Genomic DNA, 27,509 nt, shown 5'->3' on the forward strand with positions numbered 1-27,509 from the left:
TTATGAATAAAACAATACAGCTGAAACTGAATTGAAACAAATGACAATTGCCTAATAAACATACATGCAAGTTCTGTTACTCATGCAGTCACTTGAACCCTTACCTGAATAAAACAGGATGCATATTTATATAAAGAAATCATTTGCAGGGTGTCCCATGACAATTTAAACATGTAACAGAACAAAATTAACTGCTTGAGAATTTATATTACAAGCTGATACCAACCATCTCGAAGCTGATCCATATCATCATCAAACACAGCCTCTTTCAAGGCAGTCTTGTCGTAGGTGTTGATTGTGTCCGAATAAGGGTAGGGATTATAATCTCGGGCTCGGGGCCCTGAAAAGGCGCGTGGAGGCTGAGTATTAAGTAGAGAGGTTTTGTTATCTAGAGCCATCCTTCCTCCTTCCATGACATCACTGCTTCCACGTACATCGCTGGCAGGTGCAGCTATTCCACCATCTCGTGACACCTGAATGGATCAGACAGAACAGGAATGGAATTTTAGATTATTCTTTTAATCTCACCAGAGATGCAGCCTTTTAGATTTAATACCAACATCCACTAAAATAAAACCAATCATCATAAATTATGCATGTAATCTAATTTTCTGAAGATTAATTAAAATGTTGATATTGTCTCTTTTCATGAATTATGTACCTATTACTGTCCCAAAAGATTTCACTGGTGAAAACTTGAGCACAAGTCAACAAATAAAATGATACTAGCTACTCCTAAGTTTGCACAAACTCCTGCAATTTGGCAAAACCCAGAAAGAGATCACTAAGCAGGCTCAGGTACATATATTCTTGAAAACAAAGTTGCAAAAGAAGCAAGTGAAACTTTGAAAAAACACGGACTTGTATTGAGGTTAATGAGAGTCAAACTCTGAAAATTCTACCAGGAATGTCAGGAAACCTCAGCTCCCAGTGGCAAGGGAGGGTCAGATCTCAATTTTAGCATCATGAGCACAAGTTAATGCCAAAAATTTGTTATGATGACTTTAAAAAAAGTCTTCCAAAAAGGCCAGAGAATATGTGGCTTTAAAATATACTTGAGTGACATTATGCTAACCTAAATGTATCTTTTTCCCAAGAAGAAGCAGAAATTTAACTTGCAGAAGCATTTAAAACCATTAATGGCCCCAATTTTGCCCTCCTTAAGAAGCACGATGACTAACACCTTTTATCACAAGTAGTTCCACTGACCTCCAGGAAACCACATGCAGTGCAAGGTACTATTCCGTGATTTGAACAGAAAGTTACTATGAAACCTTCATATGAACTAGCTTGAGGGAAAACAATTAATGCATTTTGAAGATTTGTATCTTACTTTTACTGTTATAAGCCTTAATACATGTTTCATGTTGAGAAATCAAACATTAGCATTTATTTCTTACTAAGTTCAAACTCCAGCTGAAGTCAAGAGAAGTGAATTTCAAATGGAGTTTCATGTGAGTAAGGGTCTATAGAATTTGGCTCCATGATTTTAGGACTAGGCAATTATATGTGGATATTTACCTCTATGTCAAAGAACACGAAGGAAACAATTCCAAATCATGACAAAGGAGTTTAAAATACTAGCCAGCAAACCAAAGGCTGATTTTGCAAACTGTGTTTTAGAATCTTATTAACAGCCTACTTACGTCACAGTCCTTCTTTCCATCACGCTTGATTGGTTCATTCAGATCCTCTTGACTACGAAAACTAAACTTTTCAATTGCCTCTGTGACTCCACGAAGAGAGCTGTAGATTTCATCGGAATTTAGGTTCTCCGTGTCATAATCCAGCATGCTAAAGGTCAAAGGCATATTGTAAGATGTCACATACCAAAGTAAGAATCAACTTTTGACCTTAAATAACATTATTGCCAGCTCGAAACGGGATGAGTTGGAGTTCCATTTCTAATAATAAAATGTGGACAGAACCTAGGCAGATTTTGGGCCTAATTCCCTTTTCACACAGATGTAATTAATGACTAGTTCCATTGAAGTCAATGGAGTTATAGTGGTGTAAATGAGAAGAGAATTAGGTGCACTGTTAAATTCCACAGTGAGTGCCCTAGTTTTCATAGTCAGAAACCTAGCCTCTCAAAATGGAATAATGGCATTAAGTTAAAAAAAAAGAAAAAAGCAATGAATATAAAATTCAAAGAGTTGTGGCACTTGCTGATTTAATGCAGATATAAATGAAACTTTTATTTTTGCTTTTAAATTTCACGTTAAATATGTCAAATATCTTCTATGTCACTGGATTCAAATGTGCAAGAGATGCTTAACTTGAGAGGAATGATTACATGGACTTGACTGACTTTATTTCATTTAAATTTCTACAATAATAAAAATGAAAACACTTGCATGATGGTCTGTTAGTGAAACTTATTACTGTTGAAGATGACGCTGGGAAAACTGACTCTTTATCTTAAACTAGACTTTTGATCCCACCACGAGACCACTAGGAAGTCTTCACTCGTGGTAAGGCATATATGAGTCTCTGGACTTCCCTTAAGAGCTATCTGAAATGGCATCCTCTGGAGTCTCACAAGAAAAATGACTATTACACAAGGACAAAAGGTATAAAAGGTGTAGGAAAAAAGATAAGCCCCTGCCTGCTCCAAAATTAAAAAGAATAAGGAGTTATTGGCAGGACTCTGTTCTGCCCAGGGGAGAAGCTAAGTTTGTAGTAATGTCTAAATCAGCTCCTACAACGGTGTTTCATGGAGACCATCCATTTTTTTCTGGAGGAACCACCTAAGGGCTCAGAAACAAAGGAACAAATAGACCAGGTTTCAGTTTGTGGACAATTTGGAAGAAGACATGATGGCTTAGAGAAAGGTGCCCAGAATGAAATATCTGCATCATCCTATCACAAAACAAAGAAATTCCTTGCAGTGTGGAGGAATCAGGAAATGGGAAGCTTCTTTTGACTTGTGGACACATAGGCCATCTTTCTACAGAATAAGGTAGAACATTACCTAGAATCTCTCATTCCTTCTGGAAGAGATTCTAGAACTTCAGAAGAAGGAAAAGATTTAGGTCTCTTGATTCCTTTGGGAGTAAAGAATATTAGAAATAGATATAATCCCTGGCTCTCTGTCAATACACTCACTCAGAAACAACAGCACAGGCATGAGCACTAGTACGGAATGTACGTCGTATGTTTTGGCAAAGAAACCAAAGGACAACTCCCGAACTCTAAACAAACAATGTCTCTGAGGCAAGGTCTGGCTGGAAGGAAAAATGAAACCCTTTAACAGGCTGGGAGTTGGGAACAAAAGCTGCTTATGAACCTTGAGGAATTATAAAATTGCAGACCTTTCAGGCTAGCAAAGGACGGATAATGCTTAAAATTGCTCTAAAATGCAAGGTATGGCTGCACCCTGTACAAATGGAAACTGGAAGCCTTTTGGGGTTCCTGATGGACATCAGACAGGAGTCAGACAAGTCTGAGTTGATATCGACTTTAAAACGTTATGTTGAGCTCACTCAATCATCTTTCAATCAAGGATAGCAAGAGTTTTGCAAACAGTTAAATGAGTAGCAAATCACTCCATGAGGTAAGTGCATGTCAGAGTTGTTATACCTATTTTACAAACAGCAAACAGGCACGGAGTGGTTAAGTGATTTGCCCAAGGCCACATCACAAAAAAACAAGCAGAATCAAGAACAGAACTCCAGGAACCCAGACTCCCCAGGCTTCAGCTATAACTATTACTCCTTCACTTAAAGGACAATACTCATCTGACAAATACTAAAGGCCACATTTTGCCCTTATATATGCATACACACAACATGTACATGAAGATAGAATTTATACCTAAAACAATAAAAATTGATACTGCAGCAAACCAACTCCCAAAGAATTGATTGAAGTAAAGAATCTGTGAGGCCAAAGTAAAAATCAAGATCTGAACAAAGAGGAACATTTCTGTGTGAGGGACAGTGGTTGGGAGTGTTTCTTATGGCACAAATTTAAAATTTTATGAAATTTAAAGACTTCAGTGGCTTCTAAATTCACATGCCATCTGCCTATTTTCATATCTCAACAGTGAATCTGTGAAAGAGATCCCATAATGGGAGCGCACAGTTTTGCATTTTAAATGAAAGAATACTCTATATGTGAACAAACACATCTATCCATTTGCCAGTACGTGTTTGTTTACTATATAGGTAATATGATGGAAACACAAATAAATGTCAGATGGATCTACACCTACCTTCCAAAAAACAGACTGTCAACCACAACAGAAAAAATAATGACCCATGCAGAAGACTGGAAGAGTCACAGGATGAACAAGAAGAGATGAGTCGAGATAAGCAGCTTTTAGGGGTGTCACAACATTATTTTCCATCAGCCACGGTATCAAACACAATATGGCAATTTACCAATCTTGTCTGGTGTTTGAAATGTATTTTATTTTCTTAAAACAGTGTTCTTTAATTGGTGACACAGTTAGCTAGGTAATCGACAGTTTAGCATCCTTAAGCAGCACCCCGTAATTCCACTTGCTTGCAATTCCTTCTTTCACTTTCAAGCTTATGGCTGGTGTATACCTCAATGTTATCAGCTTGCTGTCACAACAGGCATATCTTAGTGCTTGGTAATCAGAGGTGGACTAGAGGCTAGACAAGAACGGCCAGATCCAAATCCCACTTACACCAATGGGTTGATTTCTATGTTACTGGATCAGACCCTAAATCAGAATCATATTGATCTTACTGATCCTGATCTCTATATATTTAAGTAGTTTCTAAAGAAAAAACAATTCTATTTTGCTCATTAACTTCAAATACCTGTCTCTGAGAATGTCCTAGATTCACAGATTTTAAGTCCAGTAGGGACCATTATTATTATCTAGTCTGATTTCCTGCACTACACAGGCCCTGGAATTCCACCTGCAAGCTCAATAACTTCTCCCGCAACTTTTGAAAATATTTAGTTTTTTGACTATCTTTAGCTTAGCCAACACTGCATAAAATGTGCACTGAATGAAAGTCTCCTAATACAGCTCTGACTCCATTGTTTAATATTTTCCAGTTTGGCACTTCTTGCTTACAGGAAAAAAATACAGTCCTCTCTAATGCAATATTTCCATTAAAGTCAGGAGTAAGCACAGTCAATGGGAGTTTTGCCTGGAGAAAGACTTCAGGATTTGAACCTATCTTCCTAAATAAACCCAGCAATCTAAATTAGAGATGTGCCTGAAGAGCAACATTTGGATCCAAATTTCCCTGAAATTTGGATCTGTAATTCTGGTTCAGCCCACTCTACAGGTAGAGGCCAGAAAGGGTCAAAACATGGGCAAACGCTGATCCTAAGCAGTGGTAAATAGTTGCTGACAATGACATTCAATGATCAATTATTTTTTTGTGATGTTAGACAGCCACATGGGAAACTCTATGATCCTAGTGAGCAGGCAAGTACTGCAGTATTGTATGTGCATGTTTCATCTTCACAGTGTTTAGAGGCTTTTTTTTTTTTTTTAAATAATGGAGATATCCTATCTCCTAGAGCTGGAAGGGACCCTGAAAGGTCATTGAGTCCAGCCCCCTGCCTTCACTAGCAGGACCAAGTACTGATTTTGCCCCAGATCCCTAAGTGGCCCCCTCAAGGATTGAACTCACAATCCTGGGTTTAGCAGGCCAATGCTCAAACCACTGAGCTATCCCTCCCCCCTCTCCTCACAACAGCCCTGTGAGATCCCAGCTTGTATTTGCAAGTGCCTATTTGTGTGCATCCATGCATATTTCACATGGGTAATCTAGGTGCCTATGTTTGAAGACCTACCCGGAATGTCACAATGAGACTGCATATCATGTGGTATAATCAGAACAGCTGAAACTGGAGAATTACTGAGTTCTGCATTGGAATTCAAACTGTCTGAAACACAACAGGAGAAAGACTTCTCAAAAGATTCAATCTCAGACTTTTTTCAATGCTGCACTTTCCCGTGTAAGGAATGAATGACAGAAATGACACCTGCAGTCTCTGCAAGTTAATACTCTATGATTTCCAGCAGACGAGAAAGCAGCTAGTTCCATTCTCACAGAGCTTCACAGACCACCAAGAACCCGGGGTTTATTCTCCTTTGGATGAAAATCTCCAGAAACAGCCTGTCCCATTTTGAGAAAATTCCATCATATGAAAGGTAAATAATATTGTGACACCTCAGACAAGTTGATTTAACAGGTAGCTTGTTACCTGGGCGAGTAAGAGCGTCTGAAAGTCTTGTGGGAAGGAGCAGTGGGGATGGAGTTAGGCTGAGAAAGGGGAGGGGGGTGCTTCGACAGCCCATCTGCACTCCAACCCCAGAAACGACTGCAGTGATCAGACAAGGGGGTAGGGGGGAAGAGAGAAAACAGAGGAAAAAAGGGAGAAAAAAAGAAACTATAATCTGAGTGGCTTAGTGTTCTCATGCTTCCTGAGAAAGAAAGAAAGAAAGAAAGAAAGAAAGAAAGGTTTAACAGAAACAAAATGAGACAAGAATACTCCATCGGTCTCCTTCAGGTCATTGCTTTGGCCTTTAATGTTGGTTTGGATGTTTACTGTTATTATTATTAATATAATTTACACAGGCTGGTCCCTGCCTCTTTTATTCAATATATTTCAGATAATGGACGTAGCTTTTAAACACAAATCCTAAAATACTATAAGTGAACTATGCTCTGTACATGTGCCTGGATTCAACCTTTGAGCAGAGAATGGAATTTCCCTGGAGAAGAGCAAGGGGAAGAAAGCCTGGTAAAGGGGTTTGTAATATCTGGTTGTGTGTGCATGCACACAGCTGCATATAGTGAAATCCTGCAGTATATACAGGCAAAATTCCCATTGACATCAGTAGGTGTTTAGTTTAAGAACGTCAGGATTTGGTCCTATGACAGTTCTTGAGCTACCCCACTTGTTTTATAATCAAGCAAAAGTGAACACAACTTCTGGGTCGTAGGTTCAAACTGAACCCAGCTCGGCAATAAATGAAAAGCATTTCTTGATGGTTCTTGGTGCGGCATATACCACGAGTCTGTGGTCACAATCCAGATACCAGAGGAAAATACTAAAAAGAATAATCATAACTGTCATCATTCTTGGCAACCTCAGCAGAGATATACAGGACTGAATCGGCCATGCAGACTCAACTGTCCTCTCACCCATACAGGGATCCCTCCATGTCACAGCGGAGGTGAAACTGAAAAATTGCATAGGGGAAGCTCCTGATAAATCAGAGAGTTTTCTAGTTTGAAGGGTCAATCCAGCAGTAACTATGGTGGTACCCTTAAAGTAGCCTATTGAAGGAAGGGTAACCTTCTGGTTAGAATCTACTATTCTCTTTTCTTGGGGGTAAACCAGCACTTGGGTGACTGTGGTCCCCAAAATAGGAAGACCAGAACAGTGAGCTGCTAGGCATGTGAGAAACAGGAAGCTCATTTCATGAGTATCTGCGACACTCCCTTTATACAGAGATTATCTTTGACATTTTGACACATCACAGCAGGCTTGAATTTCCTCCTGGGTAGGTCAGCCTGCCCTGTAGCCAGTGTTCCAGAACCTGTGCAGGTCAGACAGGGTATGGCTACACATCAAAGAAAAACCTGCAGCTGGCCCGTGCCACAACCAACGCAGGCTCACGGGCTTGGGCTATGGGGCTGTTTGTTGCTGTGTAGACTTACGGGGTGGGAAGGTCCCAGAGCTCCAGCTCCAGCCCAAGCCTGGAAGTCTACACAGCAATGAAACAGCCCCGCAGCCTGGGCTCCACGAGCCCGAGCGGACTGGCAGAGGCCAGCCATGGATTTTTCTTTGTTGTGTAGATGTATCCTCTGTCACTCTCCTTTCTACTGGGCCAAACCCTGGCTTAGACACTGGGGTTTCATTCAAATCATTCTGCATGTTTCTTTTGTGATATGTCTGCATAACTGCCGTACAATTATAAGATAAGAGTAATAGATTTATTTAAAAAACAACAATCCACTTTCAACTGGACACTGATTAAACTAGAGCCAACATTCAATGAGCATGTCAAATGCCTGAGAGTAGGAACGAACTGCTTGTGTCAAGGCAGAATGAGTTATTAGAAGCACTAACTTGTATCTTTGACACATAGGTCTCTGATTTTGTAGTATCTCCTTTAAACCACCCCTTCTCCAAACTGCTAAATACCTATTCCTGGAGAGGTTGGATTGTCCGCCTCTCTGTCTAGCAATTAATTTTCATTTTACAGGTTTCTAGATTTCTGTTCTTGAGCTGTTGGGAGTATTCAGTATGCCACTTTGTTTCTATTAAGTTTGAGTTCATTGTATCTAAAAAGGTCACATTCATGTATAAATAAGTGAAAGATGCTATAAGATTGGAAACAGATACAAGTCAGAAATCATTCTAGTGCACACAACAGCAGTGCCATTCGAAAACCCATCTGAAGAGCAGTGTCAGGAAATACACTCATTTGCCAAGAATCAAGCAACAGGCATTACAGATATGCAGTAGTTTGCAAGAATGTTGCTTTACAGAAAAAAAATTACAACCATAAAATTCCGTATCTCGAATCTCACCTACCTGTAAGACGCATTGCTGGATAATACAAGCTCACTCTTACTGCATAACCTCGGTTACTCTGTTAAGATCATTTCAATTCTTCCCCTCACCCAACACTGAAGTTGTGAAAACTTCATTTTGCAAAGGAAACACACTGAGGCTTGGTCTATATTACAGACTTACATCAATATAACTAAGTTGCTCGGGGTGTAGAAAATCCACACGCCTGAGCGATGCAGTTATACTGACCAAGCTCCTGGGGTTGACAGCACTAGTCAACAGTAGGGCTTCTCTCGATGACATGGCTAGTGCCTCTTGGGGAGATGGATTCCCATGCTGACGGGAGTAGTTCTCCCATCGGCACAGGTAGCTTCTTCACTAAGCACTACTGGGGTGCAAGCTGCAGCGCTGTATAAGTAGACAAGCCCTACATTTCTTGTATTTCCCAATTCTCACAATTTTACAGTAGGGCAGACATTTAAATCCACTGTAACTAAATACAATTCCCGTTTATTTTGATTTTTTTTTTTGGTTGCATTATTTCCTGTGCAGATTATTTTTCTAGGGTGGAATTTGATATTTTAATACTGTAAGTAATCTAAATATGATAATGCATTTAATCAACACTTAACACTGTAAATAAATCAACATGAGCGCATGCTATACAAATGGTGGGCTAAATTCTCCCATCATTTATACTCATGCACCCCTGCTTAACTTTATGGCCTTTCGGGTTGCAAGCCGGGACAGAATTTGACCCATTCATTTAATCTTATTCCCTCAACATAATCAAGGAACTCCACAGGCAAATTTAAAATCAGCATGCAACATCTTGGCTGATAAAAGATCATTTCCAAATTGGAGTGGTACTCTTTATACTAGGTAATTAGAGCCCAATACTCCTTTTTATTACAGTACATTATTTATTAAATCTCAAAAGCCATCCCTCATTCAATGCAATGGGCAAACCATTCATTCCAGGGTCACATTTGATTCGCTCAGGAGTTGTTCTTTCTTCATGTTCACCCATGTGCTTTCTCTCTAGTTTCCACATTTTGATTGTTTCTTAAATTACTCAAAAATATTTTTAAACTAAAAACCATAGAAAGCAAGAAAAAAAATCCCCCAAAATACAAATACATGAAAGCAGCTCACTAATGCAGTAGATATTCCCTAATGAATCTGAAACAGAACTGGCTGGATTTAATGAAAGCAAGAGCAGAAGCCAGAAGCATTTTGTTCAAGGCACTGTAAGCAAAGTGTCTACCAAACAGAAGGGGGTATTTGCACACACAGTTTTGCCTGGTTCAAAACATTAGCTGTTGGTATCAGCAAAATTTAGTTCACTCATAATTTTATAGTTCAAGCCAAATGGCCTGAACATGAAGAGAATCACGGAATTTAATTGTGAAGACAACAATATGGGAGATGGCAAAATCCAGTAATTTCATGCAAGAACAAGGGCTTGCACACCATTTAAAGAGATAGGGCCATTGGTGTCAGTGGAGCCAAGCAGAGTCAGCTGAGGACCTGGACCACAGGACATAAACATTAGGGGCAAGATTTCCAGATCTGGGCATAGCAGTTGTGCTCACTAAAATCTAAGTGCCTCCATAGGAATCTCAGTTATCCAATAGGCATGTGCAAATGGGATTGCTAGCCCCTTGGATGTACATATGACTATATATGCCTTGGATGTACATATGCCTAGAAATCTACATTTTCAAGTCAAATCCAGATGTAATTTTCAAAATCAAAGCTGCTGGTAGGAATTGAGGCTAATATTTCAAGTAGTTGCACTTAAGCTGCTAATGCAAAATATGCAGTGATGCACACACAAGCAGGTGAATGGAACAGAAGGTGAAGCAATGGCAAACTGCATATGTAACTGAGGTGCAATCCTTTGAAAATATAACCCTTACCCCTTAGAGACAAACATATTTTTAAACTACAGGGATGTGTGGGAATAGTAGAAATCCTTCTCTTTGGATATTTCTACCCAAAAGGCTCAACCTTTTTTATTGAAAAAATTTGCTGAATTTCAAATCAAAGGACAGTTTTAATCTTCTAAAATTTAGAGGTTGTATCAGAGACATTGACACAATGAAAAAACGAGGAGTTCTCGTTGTTTTTGCTGATACAGACTAACACAACTATCACTCTGAAAATTGACACAATGGTAACTATACCAGTGCCATTCATGCTGGTATAATGAGTTGTAATCACTTTCCATAATCTGTTAGCACTTTTTTCCAAAACTTAAATCACTCTTGTTCTACAGATTTTAAAATGGCTTCTAAGGCAGTTTCTTCTTCCACTTCTCATTTAAATGTTGCTCTTGGATAGCTAAACAAAATGAGGAAATTAAGCACAATATTTTTAAATGAATCAAAGTTCTTACTCTCCATGTTTCCAAGATCTATATGAAAATCTGAAGGAATTACTGTTCCAAAGGAAAAGGCCTCCAGAATTCTACACAGTGACAGGAAATGCTTCCTGATACAGAAGTGTGTCTTCCAAGATCATATGCCCTCTCTAGCTGTACCTAGAGAACATGGTAGATGGAAAAAAAAAAAGTCTACAGACACTTAACTTGAAACCCAGGAAAATGGACATTTTGAGGCACTGGAAATAGTTGAGCACCATTTCTATAAAATCATATAAGAGGATCTGAAATTAGAAGAGGTAACAAGGCAAGTACTAACGGAGGCAAACAAAAAGACAAACGAAATGGCAACAAATGAAGTGGCGAATATCGGCTGTTTTATAAAGGCCAAAAACAAAACAGACATAGTAAAATGTCACGGATTTAAAAGTAGCTGCTGCATGCAAGTACTACCAATGACTTTGCATTTTGAACCACATAGACACAGAGATCTTTGACTATAATTTCCCATGTCAGTGATTCAAAATCTTAACATCCCAGCAAGGAGAAGAGGAAGCACTGCAACTGGGATCGTCTGTCTGAAGTGAAATCCTAGTACTTTTATTAGTGAAAATTCCCTGTTGAAAAAACACTTCACAGCCGTAACCCCGTATTTGATGACTCAATCTAGTCTTGCAAGCTCTAAGGCTGGCTCTGTAGTGAAGCAGATTTAAGGATGTGAAAATATGTTTAGATACCCTGAAACTTTTGGCCTTCAGAATACACATCTTCTCGAGATGTTGCTTGGATCTGGGTGACAAAACTACCCTGATACCTGTAAGATTAAGTAGTCATATGACTCCTGTCATAAGGGGTCTCAGCAACAGAAGAACGTCTTGTGACAACACTTATGGGAACCAAAAATGTGCCCAGTATAGTGGGGCAATTGCCCCACTCCGATAATCAGGGGTTAAAAGCAGCCAAGCTAGGCTGACTGGGGAAGCAGCCACAGCTGGGGCCAGCTCAACTAGGGCCCAGCTGGCCCTGATAAGAGGGTTGTGGGCCAGAAGCTGAAGGAGTCTCTCTCTAGTGGTGGACAGAGAAGGACCTAGCTGCCTGGGAGTAGGGTACTACAGGTAGAGAAGTGCTGGGGAAAGGCAAGAGGAGCTGGGGAGCTCCAGCGTGGCAACTCCCCAGGCTGCAGGCCCTGTGCAAGGCCTACAGAGGTGCTGGAGCTGCAGAGGTGCCACCTGGGGTTAGACAAAGGCAGCAGGTCCAACCTCCCCTTGCCAATGATGAGTGGTTTACAGACTGCAGTCTGCCCAGTGAGCGGGGGCTAGATGACGACTGAGGCAAGGTGGGGATAGAGGGTTGGGGGTTCCCCTGAGAAGGGAGACCCAGATGGTGGGTTACTGCAGGGGCAGAACCCTGAGGAAAGAGGGGCACTGGGGTCCGGGAGGGACATGGGGGCCAGTGGCAGGCGAGACACCGGTCAGGAGGAGGCGCGCCATATGCAGGAGAGCTAATTCCCAAGATGACCAGCAAGAGGCGCCGCACCGGTGAGTCGTCGCTTCACTACACCATCAGGTTGTGTAAAGCAAAAAAAATGGAGAATTACAACACACCATTCTGTTTGAATCTATATCTCCTCTTGTCCAGGGTGTTTGCTACCAGATCCCAGAAGGATCTAATATCCTTCTGGGATCTGGTAGCAAACACCCTGGAGCGTGCTGGAGCATCAGGCCAGTTGTGGTTATATCTCCATGGAAACACTTAATAGCACAGCAGTAGGTTACAATGGCTTTGACCTCAGTACATTACGAATTAACACTGTTCCCCTCTTGCACGTTTAAAGTTTCTATACACAGAGCCTAGCAGCAACATTCATGCTCTTCCATGGCTGAGCACCCTCCTTCAAACCCCCACCCCACCCTGCCTCCTTCCCAACTGCCTGACCCCATCAGTACAATACTGGACTTCCAGAATTCAGTCTTTCTTAATGGAATCACATCCTTCTAGGCAACATGCCCATATAGCCAGGCGTACTGTTCAAGCAGCCATTGCTGCCCTAAACCTAAGCACACCAACTCTTTGAGGGTGTTTGAAAACCAAACCAGGACCCAGATTCAAATAGTGTGGTTTGAATCGATCTCTAGCTATTAGACTTGAACGTCGAACACAGATGTGTGATTCTGTGGAGGGTTGGTTGCAGGGGTGACTATGTATTTTGCCGCCCCAAGCATGGCAGTCAGGCAGCTTTCGGCGGCATGCCTGCTGGAGGTCCGCCGGTAACGCGGATTTGGCCGCATGCCTGCGGGAGGTCCACCGGTCCCACGCCTTCAGCGTACCCGCCGCCAAATTGCCGCCGAATCCGTGGGACCGGCGGACCTCCCACAGGCATGTGGCCGAATCCGCGTTACCAGTGGACCTCCCTCAGGCATGCCGCCGAAGGCAGCCTGACTGCCGCCCTCATGGCAACCGGCAGGCCACCCCCCACGATTTGCCGCTGCAGGCACGTGCTTGGTGCGCTGGTGCCTGGAGCTGCCCCTGGTTGGTTGTGAAGGAAAATGCAATATTTTAAGTACATATAAGACTTATGTTCCACTTCCACTATCACATATATAGAAGTCAAATACTCACCATGCATTATGATGCTTTGTGTATGCATTTGTCAAACACTGCTGAATTGAACAAATCTACCATATAATACTCTTGCTTTTAATCATCTTATTTGAAGAGTCACATTTTAGAGAGACACATTTAATACTGAAACACTGGAAAATGCTGTCAGTACTTTAATTAAACGGCTGCATTACCTTGGAGACAGTCCACCATGGGAACAGTTGGTAGGGGAAGTTAAGGGGCTGGTCCTGCTGCTAGAGTGCCGTGAAGGAGTCCGACCAATAGTATTGCTAGGAGAACCCTAATACAGAAGCAGGAAGAAGAGGATTAGGGAAATGTTAGTGTACACAACAGATGGAGACAAAAATAAAATGGGCCCAAATTACGCTTTCATTTACACTGGGCAAGCCTGATGGATGAAAATCAGGACAGGATTCGTCCTGTTCTGATTTTAGTTTGTGCTATCACTCTCTGTGTTATCGACAGGAATCGACTGCAATAAGATTAAGTAAGGTCTAAACAAAAGCAGGGTTTGGTCCAATCTCATTAGCAAGTTCCAATCTTTTCTCGCCTAGGAAAGCCACCCTTTCATAGCTCTGTTCAATGTGGGTTCCAGCCAAGATACACATGTTCTTGTTGGACCTATGTTTCAGAATCCACACATGCAAGAGGTGTAAACATGTTTTGGGTGAGCTTTGAAAAATTTGGCCCATGCAAAGAGAACGAACTGCACATTCAGCCAAGTTACCATGGAACTCGCATTTAAAAACATATTTGATTCTCTGTCCTGCTGTTCCTAAAGCTGTCTTGCCAGAGAAGTAGTTTATCAAGTTATTCAACTTCTGAAACACAATTCTTTCTATTACAGGGTATGGAGATCATTATTCTGATCATTTAAAGTCATGTTAATACATTTATTATTTTTATAGTCTGGAATGTTTTTGGATTTTGTTTGGTAACAAGAGAAACAAGTGTAAGATAATAATTTAGAGCCTCATTTTCTACTGCTTTGCAGAGTCATTTATACCATTGCAACATGGGTAAAAAAGTTTCCATTCTGATTGTGTAGCATTAGACACACAAGGTGCAAGGCACTAGAGAATGCCGCCAAGAGCACAGGTGTGTTCAGCACCTTCTTCCTGAGGGTCTGATCCTGCAGCTCTTGCTCAGGCAAGACTCCCACTGAACGTAAGAGGTGTGCAAAGACTGCAGGACTTGACGCTATCTGAATTACACAGGATTTCTGTACAAATACGTTGTTACAGTCAAGAGGAATTGCAGCAAAAACTATTCTGGTAAATGCTGAACTGAGAAAAAAAGAATGTAGAGATTTACCAAAAAATTCCCTACTTTTTCCTTCAATAGAATAAAAATATTTAAAGGCTTCCTGTAGAATCAAAGTAGAGGAGCACTGGTTAGAGATGGAAAAAACCTACTGGATCAAAGTTCAAATTCCCTGATGGAGAACATAAGATATTAAACGGATTTCAATGGCAGTGCTGAGCACAGAGCGTTTGCAGAATCAGGCCCTTGATCCTAGCTAAAAGCTCAAGATAAATACTTCCAGTGGGGTTTTCAAAAGCAACTTAGTAACTTAGGAGCACAAGTCCCGTTGACTTTCATATGCTCCTAAGTCACTTAGTCTCTGTGCTGGCAGCACACAGATCAAACCTCAACAGAGCTGGCAGGGTTGTTTTAATGGTCACTTCAACAAAATGTCAAACAGACATTTCATTTCCAGGAGAAAGTGAACTTCATTAAATCTACTGTGGCATAACGCTGCTAACAGGACTCCAGGCATGCTACTGAACATCTGAAACAGCTGTTCATCAGTGAAGTGAAGTGTTGTCTTCTGCAACTCTCCTATGGACATCAGCTGCATAAGCATCTCACCACGCTAGTGTTACTGGAGTTCTTGAGATGGTTGTGGAGGAGCTTGGTAGCACCGTCTTGGAATGTTTTTGGCAAGGCACCAAGTAACATGGTAAACTCGGGAGTGTTCAGTTCAAACAGTGAAATCAGGACTATTTGTGCTGCCTAGAAAGAAGACAAAAAGGTAAAAGCATCCATCAGTTTATCTGTTCAGAGAGTTAGAACAGTCTGCATTCTAGAAAGGATCCTTGCAGTAAATGTTACAGATTTTTCATTTAAACAGAAAATTACCATGAGAGACAGACACATTTCTAACACACAGCAAGGAAGCACTGGTGAAACGAACCCTTTAGCAGTTATGCTTATAATGTATTTTTAGATGGACATTATTTATTTTCAGGCTTAAAAAGCTGCTCGTAGTTACAGTAATAAAGCCTTACAGTTCCTTCCTGCCCTGCAGGGTGTTTCCATTGAACACCACCAAGTTGCTGCTAGAAACAAAAGAAACCAAAAACAAAACAGAGACTTCTTTCAGAGCAGAGTAATTGTAAGACTCCGAGACTGTAGCTTCTTACATTAGTCTGAAAGGGACTAATGCTCTCTCCACCCAAGGGATCCACAAATCTGATACATCAGATAGAGAACCCCTGCTTTGTCCTTCACATATTAACCCTTAACTCCTGACGCTCTGTATTGCAGCTACCAGCCCGGGCTCCTTCAAAGCCTAACAATGACACAGAGAGAGAGGAATCCTCTTCCCCCTACTGGGTGTAGCATCTGCAGCTCCCTCACAGTCGATGGGTGAAATCCTGGCCCCGTTGAAGCCAATGGAAATTTTGCCATTGGCTTCAATGGGGCCAGGGTTTCACCCCATGTGCCTAAGAAGTCTAGAAGAATCATTTCCAAGAAAAAGTGAACTTCATGAATTCCACGTGGAAATGGAGAATGCTGGGCAGAAATGGCTTTTAATGGGAATGTGTACAGTGTAAATAACTGCTAACAATCAGCAGCAGAACTGCACAAAAATTACACCGTCACATGTCTCGCATTGATATGGCCTAGGACTGTACAACCAGTACAAAATGCTCCAATTCATCTTTCTCTTCCCTTGTTCGCTTTAGGGAAGCGTGAAGTGGTCTTATAATTACTGATTCAGCACCACAGAAGAAAACAACTACAAAGAAACTGAAGCAATGAAGGATCTCTAAAAAAAATGCTTGGCAGCAGCATGTTCTCCAGCCTGTTGTTAGCTCTACACACGACTAATCTCCAAAGTCTTTATCTGGATAAAGGGCAGTAGTTTAGGCTCACAAGCCAGATTACATGGGCTTTGATTGACAAAATTGTACACAGACTCTGCAATCGCAGACATTTGGTTTAGAAGCTTTCTGGAATCTCCTTAGACTTCCTAAAAATGAAGAACATTTTTAAAGGAGTTTAAAAAACAAACTCATGTATTCCATTACTTTGATGGTAACTGCACTTTCCATTGCTTCAGCTGATTCAAAACAGAGGACATCAGTTTTAGGAAACTGAGTATTTTAAAAGTTGCAATAATTAAGTGTATTCAGTTTCTTATGAAGTGGAATCCATTGGTAGAGAAGGAAAATGGGTACACAGAAAGCCTCCCATAGCTAAACAGAATGAAAATACTCCATTGTTTCAGTGTGAAAACTATAATTCTAGTTTTACTTACCTCTCCATTCATTAGTCTTAGAACTTAATAATAAGGCCCTGCATTAAAAAAACCACTTTTTATCTGTAGATCTCAAAGTGCTCTTTAAAGGTGGGGAAACAGCAGCATCTCCATTTGACAGATGCAGAAACTGTGGTCCAGAGAGTTGAAGGGGCTTTTCCAGGATTGCACAGCAAGTCTCTGGCAGAGCCAATGAACAAAGGTCTCCTGCTTTCAGTTCCATGTGCTAACCAAAGACAATGCTGGCTCCTGAAAAAATTCCCATTCACTTCAACACAAGCATGGCCTGCAGTTAATTACTTGAAACTAAGAGTCCCAGGTTATGGAAGGGGAGGGGGGGGGGGAATTATTTTCCCTTGGTACTTTCCTCTCCAAAAATCCTAACTCATCCTCCTCTGACTTTCAATCAACTGTACCAGACAGTCTCCTTATCCTGTACCCAATGGGGGACACGTTTTGTTGTCTGTCCTGGTACCTTTAATTTTCATCAACATATTTTCTGAAATGAAAACATTACTGCAAACAAAAGATCCCAAAACAGAATAGTCACCATGCAGAATTGAATGAAATGATAATCATGACAAAAAACACACCTCTTCATGAAATCATGCATACCCCCGGATTATTAATTTAGTGGTTAGGAAATCTACACGCAATCACTAGCGCAACTTGACAAGCAAACCTCAACTTCAGTGAGACTTGAAAATGAGGCGATTTGAGCGACGTTCTCAGGATAAGAACCTTTTTAAAAATAATTTGAAGTGGGTTTTCAATGCCTGATCCTGCAGTCCTAACTCAGACAAAGCACCAGCTGAAATTAATGGGTGTTTTGCCTGAGTCAGGACCACATGACCAAATCTATAAACATTGCCTCTCAATGTCTGTTAAGCTACACTTGGAACGTGCTGCTCTATAGACTTGTCTCACCACATACCTCTTTCCATGGTAGGCTTATTTCCTACATAAATTGGGCCTGCTCCTGCCATCATTCAGTGCCTGGAGCATCCCCTGACGTCAATAGGAATTTCAGGAGGTAAACAGGAAGCTACTCAAAGACTGGGTCCAAATTTAGGGCCAGACTGTACCTGGACCTTGGACAGGTGCGCAAGGCACGAGAAGGAGGGGAAGGATGCAAGAAGCCTTCCCATCCTTTCTACCCCTAGTGCATGGGCCAGGCACAACAGCAGTCCTTGAGCTCTCCTGCGTACAGAGAATGCTCTCTCTCAACGCCTCCGGGGCAGGAAGGAGTTGAAGCCATAGCAGAAGGGAGTGCAAACTTCTGTGGGTGATGTGACAGGCACCTTCCCCTTGTGTTCTACAATGCTCCAAGATGCATCATGCTTCTCTGAGGCACAATCCTTATTAGAGCTCCACCGGGGACAGTGTGGCTTTGCTTCATCCCAACATGTACCACTGCCTCATAGGCACAATTTGACTCTAATGCAGCAGTTTTGAGGACACAGATGTGCTGCAGACAAGTCCTGCTCCCAAGGTCATTGGAAATTTGCCATTGGCTCCTTCCCCTTTGCATTTACTATGATCTACGTCAGGGGTTGGCAACCTTCAGCATGCGGCCCATCAGGGTAATCCACTGGCAGTCTGGGAGTCATTTTGTTTACATTGACAGTCCGAAGGCGATCCCCCGCAGCTCCCAATGGCCGTGGTTCGCTGTTCCTGGCCAATGGGAGCTGTGGGAAGCGGTGACCAGCACGTTCCTGCAGCTCCCATTGGCCAGGAACAGCGAACCGTGGCCTCTGGAAGCTGCGGGTGGCCGTGCTTGCAGACAGTCAATGTAAACAAAACATCTCGCAGCCTGCCGGCAGATTACCCTGATGGGCTGCGTGTCGAAAGTTGCTGACCCCTGGCATAAGTGTTCAGAAAAGACTTCCAGTATTAGGTACGCAAATGTCCATTTGGTGGCTTTATTGCTTTCTGCCAACTGGACATCTAACCAAGGGTAACATTTGGCCCAAGGGGGTTGTACTTATATGTGGCAGAAAAAAATGCTTTAGAACGATACACCCTATTCCTGAGGTGTGACACAACTAACAAGTACTCCTTTCAAAATACAAACTACCACCAGCAAATGGTGGTTCAGTAAAGGCACTGGGACAGTCCTACGGCTCTGTGGTTTTTATGTCAACCTTGTTGTGGGAGAGGCAGCTTTTTTTAAACAATACTCACCCACAACCTAGGTTCCCTCTAAAGCAGCGCAGTTGCCTATTAAGCCCCGTGCAGGGGCTCAGGGTTGTGACGGGGAGAGATGCCTTTCCCTCAGCATGGACCTGCTGTGGCAAGGAGAGGCGCCCTCCCCCTCCTCTTCCCCTCTCCCTCCCCCCCCCCAGCCCACTGCAACCGGGGGGAGAGGCGCTCCTTCCCAGCGGCCCCAGCGCAGGCCTGTCCCGGGCTTGCTATGGCTGGGAGTGAGGAGCCCTTCCCTCGGCCTGGACCAGGCTCACTGGAGCTGCTGCAGCCAGGAAAAGCACCTCTCCCCTTGCCCCGAGCTGCTGTGGTGAGAGAGGGCTGGGGGGAGTCTTCTCTCCCCACCTCAGCCCTAGGGCAGCCTGCACCCCAAACCCCTCATCCCCAGCCCCACCCCAGAGCCCGCACCCCACAGCCAGAGCCCTCACCTCCTGCACCCGACCCTCTGCCCCAGGCCTGACCCCCCTCCCACACCACAAACCCCTCATCCCTGGCCCCACCCCAGATCCCGCACCCCACAGCCAGAGCCCTCACCCCCTTGCACCCCAACCCTGAGTGTCCTCCCACACTCCGAACCCCTCAACCACATCCCCACCACATGAATTTTGTTATGTGCACCCATATGAAGGTGATGTGTCACACATCACCTCCATGTCGGTGCGCATAGCAAAATTCATTCCACACATGGATGTAAAAAATTAGCGGGAACACTGCCCACAACTATTTTTAAATGTACTGGTTGGTTTGTTTATTGCAGGAGTAAATTGCAATGCAAACCAGGGTTCTGTCTCTTTAGCTGGGATTTTCTGTCCAAGATTCAAAAGACAACGTTCTGCCCATGCTCCAGCCAAACCAGTGGCCCAGCTCGCATTGACTCCAACAGCAGCAGGGTCCAAGCAGGCCTAAAGTTCAGTACTAACTGTCACAGCACTTCCTGATTCAACCTAACAGAGCCTTCCAGCTGGGCTGTGGGTGCAGTTTTCCTCTTAGATTTGAAGGGGGCAGAAGCAGCACTCCTAAATCTTTCTGGTAATCAGATATATACTAGCTTGAAAACACACATCAAAATGAGTGTGCTTTCATTGATCTTTAACTACTGTAATCTTAGAGGCCAGTTTTTCAAAAGTGACTAGTGATTTTGAGCATTTCAGTTTTTGGGTGCCCAACCTGAAATGCCTTAAAGGGGTAGATTTTCAAAGGGGTGCCCTTATAGGGTGTCTCAAGTTGAGCACCCAAATCATATTACTTTTGAAAATCTTGGCCCTAATCACTAACCACTAGACAGTCATTAAATGGATAACCGTCAACAAACACACAGGCAGATTAATTCTGTGCTTGCGTCACAAGCATTGCCCATGCAATACTCATGCTGAGGATAGAAAAGAGGGTATGTTATATGAATCTTCTCTCGCCTATGTGCCCCTGACTTCTGACATTGCATCAGCATTGTGCAAACTCAGCACATCTCCTGTCAGGGCCAGATAATCTAGATATTAGGGGTCATCTCTTAATGGGCCAAATTCTCTGCTGCTTTAAACAGCAACAGCCGCCATGAAGTCAATGCCTGCTTATGTTAGTGGGGGGACCTGACTCCATGTCGGGATGCTGGAACACTCAATAGGGATGTGTTACTTCCTTCATTCCCTCCATAATTATACCCTTACATGTTCCATAAGCTTTTGGCTGCTCACAAAGTGGATTGACTCAAGCCACTGCTGAGCTGAGGATCAACTTCTGCAAAGACCTTGCTATCCAGCAGCATCATATGACATGAATATTAATACTCAACGTCCCATTTTACACTAAAAGGAGTTGGTTGGTTGGCGAGCCAGATTCACTAAATTCCTATGTCCCTTACAATCTAGTTGAAATATATGAAGTTACAAGTTTGGCAACTTTCAAGTTACAGGAAATGTCACGATCACATAAGAGAATGAATTCATTTTAGGAAGGGAGTAGAATCAGTGTCCTGAGCTTAGTATGAGTGACTTGAAAATCTATCCAGCCAGCTCATATAGAAAATTGCAGTTAGTCTGATCCCCAGTAGCCATATCAGACCCTTAGAGCCATCAGCAGCAGGGTTAGGTCGCTCTAACTTATGCTGGGGATTAGCCTGACCCAAAGGCTGCCCAGAATAAGGGAAGTGAAAACACCACCTTTGAGCCCACTCTCCTGAGCTGTGCACTTCTCAACCACAGCCAACAACCTGGGCCAGACTTATCCTTTTAGACAATAGGGTTAATAGAAAGACACACTAAAACCAAACTATTATTTCACATACACACACATATGAATGAGGCATCGCTTTTTCAGGCATCCAGTTAATGTCTCTTTACACAGTTAAACTGTATTAGAAATCTAAACTGCAAACAGCAAGTGTATGTTGTGATTAGTGTACATCTGTACAGTGTCGTCTACCTGTTTACATTTCTCTTCCAAGTTTCCTTCACCAGGCCCTGAGGAGGCTGTAGTTGATCTAGCTGGCAAATCCTCACCTACCCAACTATGCATACTCTGGATTCAACAAATAGGAAATGTGTTATTATTTAATAAGGAAGCACAAGATTTTTAACAACGAGCATCTAAATGCAATATATATTTCAGCTTCTTGCATCAGATGCACCTTCAGTACGGGTTGCTTTCCTAATTTGGGATTAATAAGAAAACATATTAATATTTGAATCAACCAGCAGGAAGATCCTAGTCAATGAAATCACCGGGGTTAAATCTAACTTGCCTTAGATCTCTGGCTCTGCAGCACTAGTTAATTTTTTCCAAATCCTGTTATAACAACCCTTAGCGCTCACCTATGAAGATGTAAAGCACTGCATATGTTCAGACATTAACTGATTAAACCCTGCAGCCACCATTTGTTAAGTGTGATTATCACTCTTACAGACAGCAAAACCAATAGACAGAGATTTAGGTGATATGGTCAAGTTCAGCGTCAGTTTAGAACTTGAGAATTCCTGACTCTCCGTCTTGCGATGAGTCTAGTAGCCCAATGCTCTGTGCAAATGCATTGTACAGTGTGCATCAGGCTGCGGGAATGGCTACCAGTTCTACACTCCCACTGCACATTACTGTTTTATTCTTAATTTTGCCAAAAATGATAAAATTGCGTGTGTGTTTCTCTTTTCACCACCAAGTGTAAGGCAAGTGGGTAGATTTCCATTTTAAACAACCTAAGATATATGGGTGCAGGAATCTCTGTCTACTGTTATAGACTTAAATAGCTTAATTTGTATGGAATTGTTCTCTACCAGTGATCATGCAGAATCCACATGAGGTATTAGGCTACAGCAGTTTTGCATTAGGCTGTTTTCACTAGCAAGTATATTTGGATAAAGCCATGTTGGTATCAGCTCCACATCAGAGAAGGCTGTTGCATTAACTCTCTCACTCACTTCCAACTGGAATGGTTTGCAGGCCTTAATTGAGGCTCACTTAATTGGGGTTTTGGACAGATGATTTAGCATTCTGGGGATATGATTCAGAACCCACACCCCTTGACCAAACTGACCCACACTTGTTTTCCCAAGTATGCTGCCTTTTGGGTTCCAGAATCTGAAGGCTACAGGAACAGTTGGATGGGAGAAGAACTCCAAAGACTCCACATTAAACCCTTCAGTTCACAACCCAATTAAGTCTCTTGACCAGCTAGCACTTACGGATCAGATTGTACAATGTTCCCAAAGACTTCAATTACAAGACTCTGTTTATACCCAGAATCTGCAAAGTAAAAACTACTTTTTACACAAATGTACATATATTCAGATGTAAACACACACTCACACACACAGAGAGACCACATCCAGATTCTATATAGAGAATACTGATATTATATATACACATCATATACTTGTACATATGTGTGGGAATAGTTATACATCTGTCATGTATTAGTGTGTATTCACACTCACATACATACAAACATGATGCCTGCACATACGTTATATTAAGCAATTTCTTCCTGTCTCAGAGAGCAGACATCTGGTATACTAGCTCTAAACTGTAAAATACTTTATTTTACTTAAATACCACCCTGTAATAAAAACAACTGTTTGTTGAAGAAAACTGCTTTCAAGCCAAGGGATCCCAAAGTACCATAAAAATCCATAACGGTCATTTTAAGGAAATGATTTACCCTAGGGACTTTGCTATCCAAAAAGCCCTAAAATTTTCATCTGTGAGCCTATGAATGTTAGAAAATCGTTTTCTTACAAAGCGTACAATAAAAATATTTGGCCTTACACGGCAATCCTGCCTCAAATTCTAAACAAACAGAAAATGACCACCACATTTTTGGAAACAAGACTGAGTACACGGAGATATTTATTTTCTAACAAGATTAAAGGAAATCAAGTAAAAATAAATGCCAATTTTGAAATTTTTATTATAGATTTTCTCCCTCAGTTGTTTGTAAGTATAGGGATAATGTTGAGGTCATGGGAAATGGTTAGTCTTCGCACTCGTACACCTTGATTTCTTTAAAAGACCCGCATTACAAGGTGGATCTCAGCGACACAGTCACAGTACTGATTTAGTCCCCATACGGTCTTGATGGAATCCCAAAACCCGATTCTCCATTGCTGAACTCTTCGTATAGCCAATGACACATGGACAGGGTGGGTCTCGGAACATTACCAAACCAGAGCTCCTGGGTCACTCACAGCGTGTTTGCATTTTACACAGGGGTAAATGTCTGCACAAGCTGTAGGGCAGTGAAGAATTGGGCCCAAAAATTGAACTAGAGCTCCAAGGAGAACAGGTCTTAGAGTCCATTCTGACAATGTGCAGAAGTCCATGGCAGTTGAGAGTGATCCATACATCAGGTCCTTTATAGTAATTCATAGCACTAAATACTGGTGTATAAATTGCCTCTCTTTGCAAAAAAAAAGTACATGTGTACCAAGTGTGTGTATACATCCTGCATTTGCACACAAAAAAAGAAGTACCTGCACACACACAGGAACTGCCCAAATCGTGCAGGCACAATGTCACTACCCAGAGGTGAACATCTCACAGTTGGTGCTAGTACAACAGTGTGCAGTGGTCTTATTTGTTTAGCACCAACAACGTGCATCTGTGGTAGCTTCTTGGAAATCCGATTTGAACCCTCAGAGCAGCATTAAAAAAAAATCCGCCTTTTATTAAAAATCCGCCAATATTCTTTTATCCTGTTGCTACCTCAAAAGTCCAAGACTATCACTAGCTGTTGCTCAGTAACATGTCCAGGGTGCATGCCACAATTATAGTTCATTAAAAGCCTTCAGAGACTCCTTTTCAGCAGAGCTTTTAATTAAGTCACAGCAGTGCTTCATGCAGGCCAGCACCAGACATGCTGCACTTCAATGGATTTTTGCCAGCCCAATCATGTCTCAAACACAGTCAGAGCAGCACTGTGGAAGCTCCAGGAGTGATTTTGCAGCTTTCGTCCTGTAGTATTGCTACAAAGGAGTCCGTTTGCATTTTTGTAGCAAAGTTTGTTCTTCTGGCCATTGCACGGGTCCTTATATAGCCTACATATTTTCTCCCATTTTAAACAGTAATATCTGTATTTTAACCATAATCTCTTTTTTCAAAGTGACAATACCTGTGTCTGTTAATATATTGCTTCCTAGACCATAATCTTTAATGGATGACCTCTGTGCACTTCCTTGAGTATTTGCTGGTCTGATATCTTTCTTCTGGATTTATCCTTTTCTCTTGATATAACTTAGAAATGGTTTCCTCTTGTTGCAAAAGCCTTCCACTTGTTCTCAATATCGTATATTACTTTTCATAAAATGGACTCATGTTAGATCCGAGACCTGTGCTCTCTCCCTTGCTCATTTCAAGTGCCTACAAAAATCTTTAATGGGTTTCTGGATTTAATCCATCTCAAAAACTATTTTGGCTTCGAACTTGTTTTAGTTCATATGCACTGGTGAGTGAAGTCTACACCAGCGATGGACCAGCATTAAAACAACTAATATAAGAGATTGATGAAGGCTCTACAGAGAGGTGAATTTCATCTTGGTGTGAGTTCAAGTGATACTACGCGGTCGTTTGTGCTTTTCCACTCTTCTTGCAATGGCTCTGTCATCTCAGTTGAGTCCCATTCTTCTGGGGTCTCCACATAGATTAGCTAGATTATACCTGGGGGCCCGTGCAGTTGCATCAATGTAGTTGGGGACACTTTGCCCAAAGCTCAGCTTAAAACTAGAGCAGTTGAAAAAGTAGCGTTCCAAGTTCTCAGACACACCAGCAGGAGATGGAATGGTACTGTGTGACACAAGGATGTCACATAATGTGCCACAATTCCAGGCTTGTACAATAAACCACCTAGATAATCACAATTCATCAGCAGAAATACCCTGGGGACATGTCAGGTAACTGGGAGATTTTCTTCTTTCCTGTGAAGGCAATGGACCAAATCATGGTCCAGCTGAAGTTACTGGGAGTTTTATCACTGACATCAAGATTTTTATTAGCAGGACAGCGGGCAAAGTGTCACGTAAAGCACTGGCCTGTCACCTTGGGGGGCCTGGTTCCTGTTCAACCTGCAGAAAAACTTGTTTTAAATGCTGTGGTCAATCTGTTTTTGCATACCTTGCCATTGTTCTTCATGGTGTGGGACAACCCCACATTCTGAACTAAACATCTCTGTCCCACGCAAGCCTTCAATACTAGGCTTCTTTACACATAAAATTTACCAGAATTCAGCAGAACTGATGAGTAAGGCTACGCTTTAGTCACAGGTATTTTTAGTAAAAGTCATAGACAGGTCACAGGCAGTAAACAAAAATTCATAGCCCATGACCTGTCCATGACTTTTACTATATACCCGACTAAAACTTGGGAGAGGGGCATCTTGGGGGGTGGGAGGGGAGGGAGTGCTGGGGGCAGCCCGGGTACTCGGGGGGTGGTTTACTGCCCGGCGGGGTGCCAAGGGTGCTTGGGGGTTGGCAGGTTCCCTACCCGGCTTCTGGGAAGCGGCGACGTCCAGCTCCTAGCTCCATGTGCTACCTCCACTCTGCCCCAAGCCCTGGTTCTGCAGCTCCCATTGGCTGGGAACTGTGGCCAATGGGAGCTGCAGGGGCGGTGCCTGACGGCAGAGGCAGCATGTGGAATTAGGAGCTGAGGGAGGGGAATTCCTGTTGCCCTTCTGGGGAGCACCCTCCAGGTAACCACCGCCCCACACCCCAAGCCCCAGTCCCCCACACCCAAACTCCTGCTGCTGGGTGGTGAGGAGGCCGAGACTGCGCCAGCAGCAGCCAGTGTGACTGGCCCAGGGGCTGCCTGAGCTGCTCAGGCGGCTCCTGGGCCAGCACACAGGCTGCCGCAGAAGTCACAGAGGTCATGGAAAGTCACGGAATCCATGACAAACACAGAGCCTTACTGATAAGTTATATACCTAGGGTCAAAATGCCTATCTGCAACCAGTGGTGTAACCGTAGACTTGGATTTGACTCTGGAAATTACAAAACAATTCACTTCATTGTACTTAGAGTATTTTCCCACAGAGGGCCTGATCCTGCAATCCAAATTCAATCGGAGTTTTGCCTGAGTAAGGATAACATGGTAACTCCCCATGAAATATCAGTAATTACATGCTAATGTATTGATAACTGCAATTTATCCACATCACCACTATTTGCATTGTAATTTTGTGTCACTTTTCCTGAACGGTAATAACAACATCCAGATCTTAAATAGCACTTTGTCATCAGTAGCTCTTTACAAAGTGCTTTACAAAGGTGTTCAGAATCATAATTCCCATTTCACAGATGAGAAACTGAGGCACAAAGAGGTGAATGACTTGCCCAAGGTCAGGCAGCAGATTAGCAGCGGCCCCCGTAATAGAACCCGGGTCTTGTGAGGCCCAGTCCAATGCTCCATCTACAAGGTCACACTGCTTCTGAATAGTATCACCCAAGCAATGAATTTTAGTGAAACTGACAGTAATTTACATGCTTACATTACAGCCATAGTTTGCCCTCAGATACCCATGCACAATTCCATTGCATCTGAGGACAAAATCTGATCCATGCTCCACAAAACCCGTTTTACACATAGAGCATGAGCTGTGATACAGGATAGTTTTTGTTCTGCACACACTAAATTGCCTTTCACCCCTTTCTAGTATGGTTTCTAGCAAGTTGCTCATATGCAGCAGAGTAAATACTCTCTAGTGTTAACAGTCTTCCAAAGCAGGGAAAATATTTACCCCATAACACTCTGGAT

The 27,509-nt window shown here is 42.4% G+C and overlaps 1 protein-coding gene across 13 annotated transcripts in view; it reads right to left on the reverse strand.

The window, feature by feature from the left end:
• The window catches only part of CLASP1 (cytoplasmic linker associated protein 1), a 267,069-nt gene that overhangs the window by 26,469 nt on the left and 213,091 nt on the right, over positions 1-27,509 (reverse strand). For all 13 annotated transcript variants that reach the window (XM_045031770.1, XM_045031772.1, XM_045031768.1 and 10 more), the window contains 4 exons: positions 15,404-15,547; positions 13,705-13,811; positions 1,647-1,794; positions 227-473 (listed from right to left, as the gene is read on the reverse strand). In XM_045031770.1, coding sequence (XP_044887705.1) covers positions 227-473; positions 1,647-1,794; positions 13,705-13,811; positions 15,404-15,547 — 646 coding nt within the window. The remainder of the gene's footprint in view (positions 1-226; positions 474-1,646; positions 1,795-13,704; positions 13,812-15,403; positions 15,548-27,509) is intronic.

This window comes from Mauremys mutica, chromosome 10 (genome assembly GCF_020497125.1).
Source record: "Mauremys mutica isolate MM-2020 ecotype Southern chromosome 10, ASM2049712v1, whole genome shotgun sequence".
Taxonomy (NCBI): domain Eukaryota; kingdom Metazoa; phylum Chordata; order Testudines; family Geoemydidae; genus Mauremys; species Mauremys mutica.